The sequence below is a fragment of the Dermochelys coriacea genome, chromosome 3 (assembly GCF_009764565.3).
Source record: "Dermochelys coriacea isolate rDerCor1 chromosome 3, rDerCor1.pri.v4, whole genome shotgun sequence".
Lineage (NCBI taxonomy): Eukaryota > Metazoa > Chordata > Testudines > Dermochelyidae > Dermochelys > Dermochelys coriacea.
In genome coordinates this window covers 114701856-114714154 of record NC_050070.1, presented here as the reverse complement: position 1 = coordinate 114714154, position 12299 = coordinate 114701856, and the positions used below count along the sequence as shown (strand labels likewise).

General features: G+C 37.1%; 1 protein-coding gene and 1 long non-coding RNA gene across 21 annotated transcripts in view; one reads left to right on the top strand and one right to left on the bottom strand.

Annotated features, from left to right (window-relative positions):
- Positions 1-923: 923 nt before the first annotated feature.
- TAB2 (TGF-beta activated kinase 1 (MAP3K7) binding protein 2) overlaps positions 924-12299 on the bottom strand; it is a 144712-nt gene continuing 133336 nt past the window's right edge. For 18 of the 20 annotated variants that reach the window (XM_043511178.1, XM_038394892.1, XM_038394887.2 and 15 more), the window contains one exon: positions 924-2969. In XM_043511178.1, the coding sequence (XP_043367113.1) occupies positions 2824-2969 (146 nt within the window). In that variant the 3' untranslated portion in view covers positions 924-2823. Of the gene's footprint in view, positions 2970-6798; positions 6836-6995; positions 7190-12299 lie in introns of all 20 variants that reach the window. The other 2 variants (XR_006280027.1, XM_043511179.1) reach the window with 2 other exon arrangements.
- Positions 2969-5946, top strand: LOC122459377. Its single transcript, XR_006280028.1, has 2 exons — positions 2969-3223; positions 3450-5946. It is a non-coding gene; the product is annotated as an uncharacterized LOC122459377 (long non-coding RNA).

The window sequence follows — 12299 nt, the reverse complement described above, 5'->3', positions numbered from 1 at the left end:
CTAAACACCTCATCTGGAACCAGAAGTAAGCTATCAGGTAGCAGCAGACACAATAAATAAATAAATAAATAAAAGCAATAACTATACAGTACTGTGTTAAACTACTAAAAATACAGAGAAAGTTTAAAAAAGTTTTGACAAGGTAAGGAAACTGTGTCTATGCTTGTTTCATTTAAATTAAGATGGTTAAAAGCAGCATTTTTCTACTGCATTGTAAAGTTTCAAAGCTGTACAATATTAAGTCAATGGTCAGTTGTAAACTTTTGAAAGAACAACCATAAAGTTTTGTTCAGAGTTACAAACAACCTCCATTCCTAAGGTGTTCGTAACTGAGGTTCTACTGTACTTAGATACAATGATGCTTATATCAATATAGCTTATTTCTGTAAATTTACTGATATAAGCACCTTTAATGTCATATAACCCCCTAGTGCAGATACAGTTACATTGGTATAAAGATGCTCTCTATACAATAAGCTATCCCAATATAAGCACCTTTATACCAATATAACTGTGTCCACCATAGAGGGCTGTACCACTTTAACTATGTCTGCTGCTTGAAAATTGATATAATTATAGCAGTACAATACCTGATAAGCCAGCCCTCGATTGGGTATGTCACCTCTGACTGAAAGCAGTTTTACTACTTTCTGGAGCAGGAAGTAATTCTATAGTCAGGACATAATTTTGTGGATGCACTATTTTGGAGCAAAACAAGCCCTGTATACATTTAATTAATACGTAACAGAAATAACCATGGAAAAGATACAAGGAGAAAAAAGATGCCATAAAAACAGTCTTAAATCAACCTTTGACCATAGCAAATCTGCATATTTTAAAGATGTATTTAGCTATTTATCGCTCAGTTGGTTACACTGTTACTCCAAAAGATTGAAAAAGCAAACAAATCACAAAACCAAACATTAGAATATAATTTTTTTTAATTTTTATAAATAACTTATCTGTTACAAAGACAGTTTACCCAGCTAAATCACAAAACCATCATCAACTCAAGATATCCAAATTAGGTTTTATTAATAAAACAGGTAAAAACTGATTTGTCAATCTTCACATAGAACTGCAGATGAAGCTGAAAAACAAGGCCTCATTTTCATAAACAAAATGCATTGAATGCAAGTGCTTTGGGTCTACTGCCTAATTACCTGGGATCGTCATTTTCTTCCCACATAAAAAATGCAAAGCCTTCAAAACAAAAGGCCTTTGTGCATTCACATAGATCACTTGTAAAATTCCTATTTAAAAATGTCCACTGGCAAATGTTTACAGTGGGTGACAGTCTACTTTATCTCTTGCCTTTTGCTACATTTTTAGCATTCCCTCCAGCCTCACTTAGTGCTGGTACATTATTATTTACATGCTGTCTTTTTCATGTGTACTGTAATATAATTTCATTTTCTTGACTTCAGTTACATACGTTCCTGATCACCTGAATATTTTCCTTTAAAAACAATTATCAAAATAAAGAGATGCTGAGGTTGATTCAGTGTTCAAGTCTGCTTGATTTCTCTTTTCCAGCCTTTATTTCAGTTGTCCTAAATATTGCTATCCTTGTTTTCTATAAATAAAAGACTTCACCACCAAGTCAGGTTTAGAAACTGGCTGCCAAAACAGGAAAGTATTTAAAGTTCTCTGAACAAACCTGTATGATGCTGCTGCTGTTGATTTTGGTACTGTATGTACTTCCCCAATAGCTCTTCAAGAGTCTGCAAGGTACCCAGCAGATGAAGCAAGCTTAAATTGGATGCTAGTCTGTTGGTGGGTTGGAAGTTTCTTAGTTTGTTTCCTTGTGCCAGACAAAACATTATCTTGTGTCACCCACCGTAAAACTCAGTGTACAGAGTGAACTATATGTATAACTCTTCCAACTTTTCCTGCATTTTTACCAAGCTGCATCTGCAGGTCTTCACAGATCATCAGCATTTACAAGAGCAATGTACAGAATGAGTAGAGGAAAGCTATTTTGTGCATAGTTTCTTACCATTAATGCTCTTATTTTAAGGCATTGCTTCTCTCAGATAAAAGCTTAAAAAAGGGACATGATCGTGCTTAATCTCTTAAAGGGAAAAAAGAAAGTTAACAAAAAAGACTATTACACTATACATACAGAAGTACAAGAAAATAATAAAGGTGAGGAAAAGAAATCACTTAAAGCAGGCTCTAGAGCTATGTACAGTAGGAAAAGCTTTGGGGTATTTCACTGTGTATTGTACAGACAATGCATGCAGTTTTTCCTTTTAATCTTTAGAGGTGATTGTATAGATTCTGGCTTCACAGAGCAGAGACGTTTTCAGGGAAGACAAGGCAAAGAGTACCACTGATTTGTGAAGTTCTTCCCCTATCCATGGGCACTGTGGCAGCAAACAGTTAAACCTTGTTCCTTTTAATTTCCTCTGCATTTGTAGTGTTTCACTGAAAGCTTTGAAAACAAAAAAGCTATCATTCTATTCCTTTCCCCTGTCAAAATTCAGTAGTGACATTGGGGGATAAAGAGGGATGGGGAACACCCAAGCACTGAACACGGTGAGAGTTATCTTATTGGGATATTGGTAATACTGTACACGGTTTAGGCAGCTGGCAACAAAGTCTTTCAGCAGATTACCTTTCAGCTGATGAATTTCAACTGCCTTGGACACAACACTGAGGTATTATTAGCTCTGTGGGCTGACATTTAACATTAGCAAACCACCATCTTGTCAAACCTTCAATTTTACAAAATCCTATGAATAAATGATTTTTTCCCAATGACAGAATAGTCCATTGTAGGTTTGTTACAGTTTTACAAAAGATAATGGGCCTGTTGGCTTAGAAATGCCTGGGCATTTCACATTGTTCACAACGGTTTAAGGCTGGATGATTTAAAAAAGTACAGGCAGTACAATTCCACTGAGCTCCCTCATCTTCGTCTGTGTCTGGAACAGTCTTTGGTGTTTTGACAATGGATCTTTGATCTGTAGGCGTGAAAAAGAAAAACAATTACTAAACAAGAACAGCAAGGATTTTGAGCTGAGTTTTGGGTAACTAATAAAATTACCTTGTACCTGTGAAAACTTCATAAGCTGTTCTAAGTGACAGAGAGATCTCTCTTCCGCCTCCCTCTACCTGCTGCCTATATATAGCTTTGCCAACCACATCAAAGGTAAGTCTCCCAACCATTTTTCTGTTCTCTGTCTAGCCTCTTCCTAAATTTATTTGAATACTGCAGGTTTCAGAGTAGCAGCCGTGTTAGTCTGTATTCGCAAAAAGAAAAGGAGTACTTGTGGCACCTTAGAGACTAAAATTTATTTGAGCATAAGCTTTCGTGAGCTACAGCTCACTTCATCGGATGCATTTGATGAAGTGAGCTGTAGCTCACGAAAGCTTATGCTCAAATAAATTTGTTAGTCTCTAAGGTGCCACAAGTACTCTTTTTTTTTTTTTGAATACTGCAGTTTTAGCAGATTAAATTAGTCAGCAAAGGGAAGGTGCAAACAGAGAAAGGGGTTATTATATAAAGTCACAAGAAAGTCTAATATTTATTTACAACATGAAAAAGAGGGCATGCTCTGGTCTCTGGGGGACTCTGAAGTAGGATTTAAAAATTTGACCCTGAACAAATGACAACAAAAAAGATCAGCAGCTTTCCCCGAACCAGAAAATGAACAGATAGAAATATCAAAAACACTGCCCTGTTCACAAGTACAGTTCTTCACTGTACCACTCTCCTCAAAAGTCTATATCAAAAGATAGTCCTTGAAGCATGCCCTGAAGTTCAGACTCAATGAAGCATAGGGCTGGAAGGGACCTTGAGAGGTCATCTAGTCCATCCTTCTGCACTGAGGCAGGACTAAGTAAACCTAGACTATTAATGACAGGTGCCTGTCTAACCTGTTTTTAAAAACCTCCACTGATGGGGATTCCATAGTGTCCCATGGCTACCTATTCCATATTTTACTTACAGTTAGGAAGATTTTCCTAATTTGATCCTAAATTTTCTTACTGCAGACTAAGCCCATTACTTCCTGTTCTACACTGTACATGGAGAACAACTGATCATCACTCTCTTTATAACAGCCCTTAATATACTGAAGACCTACCAGGTCACCCCTCAGTCTTCTTTTCTCAAAATTAAACATACCCAGTTTTTTAACTTTTTCTCACAGGTCAGGTTTTCTAAATCTCTTATTTTTGTTGCTCTCTGGACTCTCCAATTTTCCCACACCTTTTATGTAAGTGTGGCACCAAAAACTGAGGTCTCATCAATGCCTAATACAGTGGAATGATTACCTCCTGTATCTTACATACAGAACTCCTATCAATATATCCATGAATTATATCTGCCTTTTTTGCAACTGCATCACATTGTTGGCTCACATTCAATTTGTGATCCACTATACCTCCCTCCTCACAGATCCTTTTCTGCAGTACTACTGCCTGACCAGTTATTCCTCATTTTATATTAGTGCATTTGATTTTTCCTTCCTAAGTATAGTACTTTGCCCTTACTTTTATTGAATTTCATCTTGTTGATTTCATACTAATTCTCCCATTTGTCATGGTCATTTTGATTTCTAATCCTGTTCTCCAAAGTGCTTGCAACCCTTCCCAATTTGGTGTCATCCACAAATTCTGTAAGTGTATTCTTCATACCATTATCAACAGTCTTTGGCTATTTAAGGTTAAGGGGAGCACATGGGTGGGGGTGGGGATTCCAAAGCTGAGGGTCACTTGTGGAGAGCACCAGAGCAAGGAGGGCTTCAGTTGAGTGCCTCCACTAATTGCAATTCCAGCAGAACAACAGAGAAACAGGCAGTCTCTCAAACAGCTAAGTTGAAGCCATAGGGCTTTATAGATTTTAAAAATCCCATTTCCTGGAAACCAACAGGCAGCTAGTGCTGATCATAGACCACTGGTGTTGCACACTCCCAGGGAGATGCACTAATTTACGTTATGCAACATCTTCACTCTGTGTGTGTAAATTTCAGTGTAGCATGGGTAACAGTATTTAATTATATACACATATGCTATACATATCCCACCTCGCAGTATTTCACCCTTTCCTAAGCAGATTCATTTAATTACTCTAGATACAAAGTTTACCTTTTCATTATATGTATAGTCTGTTATTACTCTCTTGAAATGGCAACGGCAAACACTTTGATAGATGGTCAGACTTCACTATAGCTTGTTAGAATCTTTACTTACTGCTAAAATTTTATTTTGTAACTTTTTGATGCAACATTTCTCAGTTTATTCACAACAAATAACCATTACCACCACCACAGATTCTAAGAGCATCATTTTTCACTTTTGTGAATGGAGACACTTGTATGTTTCCCTAAACACTTACATCCAAAATTCATCATTATCTACACTGTATTTTAAGTGCAAATCTAAACTGTGGAGCTAAGCCCAAACAACCTCTCAGATTTGAACAACTCTAAATCTTAGGAGTGTTCAACTTAAGAATAGAACCAAATTTTGTAACTGAGCTCTCTACTAAGGAAGTACTTCAGTTATGGTTGATCTTTCTCATTTTAGGAGATGCGAAACTGAAAAGTAAATGAAGGACTAATGTCCAGTAACTCATGTCCTAGAGCCTTAGCGGTATTTAAAAACTAGCTGGATTTTAATATTTTATACTATTAAATGGCAAAGTTGTATTCTAATGCTATTAAAAAAACCCACTATTTTCATTGTTCCTGAATACATTTCTATGGTGATTTAGAAGCCTAAATAATTCTAATCATTATAAAAACAAATCACAGAACATGATTTGTAAGCATTTTTGCAATAGGTTAGGCACACAAACAAAAACAGTAGTAACCTATAACCTAACCACAATAGACACAGTCAAATCTTTACTATTAATTATAATTAATCATAATCATTAAAAATTTACAGCTTTTGAATTATGCAGATTTAATATGTTCTGGCTCACTTTGGGGGGAAAAAAATCAAAAAGTTGTGATTTGTAACAGTCACTTCTAATCATACTCAGCAGGCATCTGCTATGGTTTTGGCAGAGCTTAAAGTCCTTACCCACATGACACTGAAGTTCTCAGAACATCTAACATTCACCTATCTGGTGCAACAAGGGGCTACCCCAAACTGCTGAAACGACATCCCTCCACATTGATACAATTAAGACATGGTTCAAGCTAAACTAAGGCTTTAGCATGGTCTGGTAACAGTTAAGTCAGATCTGCACTTATAAAACAGAACCAAATCTTTAAAGTATGTCTGAACTCTGAAAAGTTACTCTAAAAATAACATATGATTCCATGTTTAGTTGCAATGATTTCCAGATCACATGTTCTCAATTTAATAAATTTTTTTTCCTGTTAGCCTTGCAAACTTATCCTGGTCTCAGAAACAAGGTCAGAGTCTTTCCACTTCAAGCATTAGCACTTGTAATAAAAGGTTCTACAGGCTAAATTAGGCCTTCTGTGATACTATACAAACGCAGGGTTTTCAGATTATGCCCTCACATACACCTTTACTTCAATGCAGTTGGTACAGGTACAACTAATTTGAACTTTATAAAAAGTTCATCATTCAGAGGGAATAAAATCTGCATCTCCTGTTTGTACTTGCTTTGTAGGGTTAACAGGAGTAAAAAACTTTGTAAAACTTATTTTGTCATTAACAAAAGCAGATAAAACACAGAATACACACAAATCTTAACTACATTAGGAATAAATTATCTGAATCTTACATGATGCAGAATATTAACTTTTCAAAAATATTTAAAAAACTGTTTTATTAGGGGTTGTAAGGTTTCTATGGCAAATCACTCACATGACAGCCGCTACAGCAATCAGAGAAACTCAGCCCTCTAGGGAAATTAAGCACAATTGAATTGAATTATGGTAAATTTTAAAAAATACCTATCATTATTTAAACACAGAAAATCTGGTTGCTATGCTAACTCTCAGACTGTACAACTAAGCGTTGGCAGTTCTACTTTTGAATATTTTAAAAAACAGCTGACTCACCAAATGTGACTCACTGAGTTTTCAGCCCCAGGAAGCATGAAACCTCTCTCTCTCTCTCAGACTTGGCAGACTAAAATGTTTTAGTCTGCATTCTGAACTTCAGAAATTAACGCCCACTCACTCTTCATAATCCTCTTTAGAGAGGTGTAGCCCATCCCCAGATGCATGCATCTCCTTTGGAAAATGCTCACATTCTAAAGTTAAATGTTATGAATTACTTCTAAAAATGCAGAGCCCTCAGTTTTTATTTAAAAGTGTTGCAATAATTTATTTTAACAAATGCCTTATGTTCTTAACAGAAATAGTCAGTTAAAAATATAAAGACAAGGTATTTTAAACATAACACCTGACAACCAACATATTTAACAGTTGTTGCTATTTAAATATCAAGGGTAATCGTATCTGCTTTTTGCAACATGAACTTAAAAAAAACTAAAAAAAATCAGATTTTTTAAATTTTAATGAAATGCATTTAAAAATATTTAAAATTAAATTTGAAACCATGACAACCTATATTAAGGCCTAAATTATATTAAAATAATTGAAATTAAATAAAAACAATATTCAAGTGGTATATGTTTTCTGCTGAAGTTTTAATGAAAGTCAAAACACTGAACTGATAGAAATCAGGCTAAGCATCTGGAATTAGAGTTTAAATATTAAGCCGGTTTTTGATAGCAGTAGTTTCTTCTGCAGATACAGAGAGAATATTGTTTTTATTTCAACAAGTTCAGTTCAATGATTAGTTCATTCAATGTACTTTCAACTGGGTTTTGACAAAGCAGAAAAGCTGATTTTATCACTTCCATTTTATTAATAAGTACAAATGTGTGAGAGACTGAGATCTACTAGTTCTAAAATCTTGAAAGACAGGGTGGCCAGAAACAAATCAGTTCTATTCACTAAGACTTATTCCTTTGTTTAATGAATCAGCTAGTTCTCAATGCAAAAATATGTTTTGATAAACTTACGTTTTTCTTCTGTATCCAGTATGCTTAAGGTAGTTTTATTTAACTAATAAAAAAAATTTTAAAATGCTATTCTTGTGGATTTTTAAATGAATTTCAATTTCCATCCAAATGCAGCTTGACACAAATCAAAAATAAAAAAATTAATAATCATTTAGTATATAAAAATGAATCAGTCACCATTTTCCAACCATCAAAAATGTAAAAATGTAAAATCTGAATAAATGTACATTAAGGTAGATAATTGCTTAAATAAACATATAGACATAGTGCATCCTCCTGGTTAGCAAAAAAAAAAAAGTAGTTCCAAATTTAGTGTAAGGCTATATTTAGTTGCAAATCAACATGTTTTAATGGTTTCCAACCGAAGAGAATCAACCTTTCTTTAGGGAAATAACTAAGAAGTTTAAATGCAAACAAAGATTAAAAATCATTATTTAACTCAAGATTTCCTGCTTGCTTATTTAAATCATGATTAAAATCAGTGATTTAAATCCATTCTCCCTGGCTCTTTGCTATAAAGCTTTCATTTATACTCTACCTTATATTCCTGCTATTAGTCTTTGGGCAAAACATTCAATGACAAGGCAGCTCATCAGAGAACCATCAGAAAAGTATGCTTGCAAAGTTGAGCTACTTGACTGCTCCCAGGAAAGGAGAATATCATCATATCTACAGTGCCATTACCTTCCACTAGTCTAGAATAAGGAAAGCCCACTTCTTTGATACAGGGGTACATACGTATTTGGCATGCTGCTAAAATAGCTCTTTCTTTTCTTTAGTAATATGTGCCATACACACTTTACAAAAGTTTCTGAGAAATCATGAATTGTCAGAAATGAGTGCTTTGTCAGTGCCAAAATTCTTTAAATTAGCCACTTCTCAAATAGTGTATAAAGCAAGAACCTGAAGGAAGAGCTTCAAAAGCTCAGAACCCATTAAGAATGCCCATCATACATGGAGATCACAAGAAATTTGGTATACCTCCCTTGGAATTCTGTACTAACATTGTTCTTTTCTAAAGCAATATGCTTTCACTAGGGGCTGTGATGAAGCCACCTAGCCTAGTTTACTTAGAACTATGCAATAGATTAAGTAAATACAGATGACCAACTTAAAAAAAATAAACTCAACATAATCCAACCCATGCATTTTTCATAAATAAATCTATTTTAAAGTACTAAACATAATCATTCCTCTGTATTAATTTCTTCTCTCCTTGAAAGTGTGAGAATTTATACAATGAAACGGAAAAGGAAGGAAAGCATGCAGAGGTAGGATTTACTCTCACTGACTTTCAGTGAGAATTAGGTACCTAAGACTATGTCTACACAGCAATGTAAGACTAGGGTTAGTAACTCGAGTCAGCTGAACCGTGTCAGGGAACCCTGGGCTTAAGCATTTACACTGCATTTTAATCCTAAATTAAGAATGTTCTGACCCATGCTCAAACCTAGGGCACTGGTGTCCACAAAGCAGTGCACAGACCCAAGTCAAAATAAACATATCCCAAAGTGCTTAGTTCTCTCCTTCTCCCCCCTGCAATGTCGACACTCTAGTCCTAGGAATGTAGTGCATTATGGGAAAACTCTACTGCCCACCCTGTTTCCTAACTGTAATGGTCCTACTGATGTGTAAGGGACTGCGGAAGACTTTGTTACGGCCTAACCAGGGGACTTCCGCTTTCTCGAGCCGAGAGGTTACTGTGGGACATAGATAGCTGCTTCGTTATTGTGGGATAGAGATAGTTCTTGAAGGACACAGCTGCTTTGCATGGCCCTTCGCCAGGTAGTAGAATGCCCCCCTTTAAGAAGCACTTAACTTTATATTCATGAGCTGTTTTTGTGTAATGCTTATTAATGCTGACTGTCTGCCACTCCGTCCCAGGCAAAGCTCTGGTGTGCTGGGTTCCCCGCCTCCATGACAGCAACACTTGGAGTGCCCGTTGCAGGTGGGTCACTAACTTTCAATAAAGCCAATAACTCACAGCTGTGTGAGCCTTATTTTTTCCTCAGAGTACTCCTGCCAGGCCTGTGGTGCTTCAAGCACCTTGGCCCAGAACATGATGGGACTGTGCCCAAAAGGAGCACGTGCATATAAATGGCATAAGGAGCTCCTTTGGTGGCTGTCTCAGTAGAATGACTGCAGTTGAGAAGGATTTATGCTGAACTATCATCTAATCTGAAAATTGGGCTTACCAGCTCTAGGCTGAGTCACTGCAGCCTCCCTACACGAAAATGCCCGTGTACCTGTTCTGAGGATAATTACGATGTCTCTCTCCAGAGCTGTCAAGCTATTAAAATGAAACTTTGCAATACTTAATTTTTAAAATGGGATGTTCAATGAAGGTGTTTGTTTGTATTTTTATTTATTTTTGTCTGTTTTGAAATTTGACATAAAATGAAGGTATCAGAGGAAAAATACCACCCCCCAGCCTGGCTGCTGTTGACTGCAGAGTGGTGAAGTGCATCCCCAAGTGTACCCCACACTGAGGTACAGTGTGCTCCAGCACCTCCTCACCCCCCAAGAATCCCTTGTCCCTGCCCAACCTCAAGAGACAGGGCTAAGGAATCCACGGGAGGCTGCAGGGAAGTTTTGGGTAGAGTTGCCAATTTTGGCTGGACATATTCCTGGAGGTTTCATCATGACAATCTTGAATTTCTGGATACTCCAGGACAATCCTGGATGGTTGCTCATTGCCCTGGTGCCCCTGCACATGCAGCCCCAAGGAAGGCAAGAGCAATGGCCAGAGAATGAAGCAGGACCAAGCAGCTGCCTTGCAGGGAGGGGGGTGGCAGGGCTCCTGGCTCAGCATAGGGATGACCCTCAACATCCCAGCATCCAGGAGCCACCTCCTGCCCGTCAACTTCACTCCCTGCTCCATAAGAACGTAAGAACGGCCATACTGGGTCAGACCAAAGGTCCATCAAGCCCAGTATCCTGTCCTCTGACAGTGGCCAATGGCAGGTGCCCCAAAGGGAATGAACAGACAGGTTATCACCAAGTGATCCATGCCCTGGCACTCAATCCCAGCTTCTGGCAAACAGAGTCTAGGGACACCATTCCTGCCCATCCTGGCTAATAGCCATTGATGGACCTATCTTCCATGAATCTATCTAGCTCCCTTTTGAACCCTGTTATAGTATTGGCCTTCACAACACCCTCTGGCAAGGAGTTCCAGAGGTTGACAGTGCATTGTGTGAAAAAATATTTTCTTGTGTTTATTTTAAAACATGCTACCTATTAATTTCACTTGGGGCCCCCTTGTTCTTGTATTATGAGGAGTAAATAACACTTCCTTATTTACTTTCTCTATACCACTCATTTTATAGACATCAATCGTCTCCCTCCTTAGTTGCCTCTTTTCCAAGATGAAAAGTCCCAGTCTTATTAATCTCTCCTCATACAGAAGCTGCTCTATACCCCAATCATATTTGTTGCCCTTTTCTGAACCTTTTGCAATTCCAATATATCTTTTTTGAGATGGGGTGAACACATATGCACGCAGTATTCAAGGTGTGGGCGTACTATAGATTTATATAGAGGCAATATTATATTTTCTGTCTTATTATCTACTGCTTTCTTGATAATTCCCAACATTGTTTGATTTTTGACTGCAGCTGCGCATTGAGTGAATGATTTCAGAGAACTATCCACAATGACTCCAAGATCTCTTTCTTGAGTGGTAACAGCTAATTTAGACCCCATCATTGTATATGTATCGTTAGGATTATGTTTTCCAATGTGCATTACTTTGCATTTATCAACATTAAATTTCATCTGCCATTTTGTTGTCCAGTTTTGTGAGATCCTTTTGTAGCTCTTCGCAGTCTACCGGGGACTTAACTATCCTGAGCAGTTTTGTATCATCTGCAAATTTTGCCACCTGTTTACCACCTCACTGTTTCCAAATAGTTTATGAGTAAGTTAAATAGGACTGGGCGCAGTACAGATCCCTGTACACTATTTACCGGGACACCACTATTTACCTCTCTCCATTCTGAAAACTGACCATTTATTCCTACCTTTTGTTTCCTATCTTTTAACCAGTTACCAGTCCATGAGAAAACCTTCCCTTTTATCCCATGACTGCTTATTTTGCTTAAGAGCCTTTGGTGAGGGACCTTGTCAAAGGCCGTCTGAAAATCTGAATACACTATATCCATTGGATTTCCTTTGTCTGCATGCTTGTTGACCCCCTCAAAGAATTCTAGTAGATTTGTGAGGCATGACTTCCCTTTACAAAAAACATGTTGACTATTTCCCAACAAATTATGTTCATCTATGTGTCAGACAATTTTGTTCTTTATGATAGTTTCAACCAATTTGTCCAGTA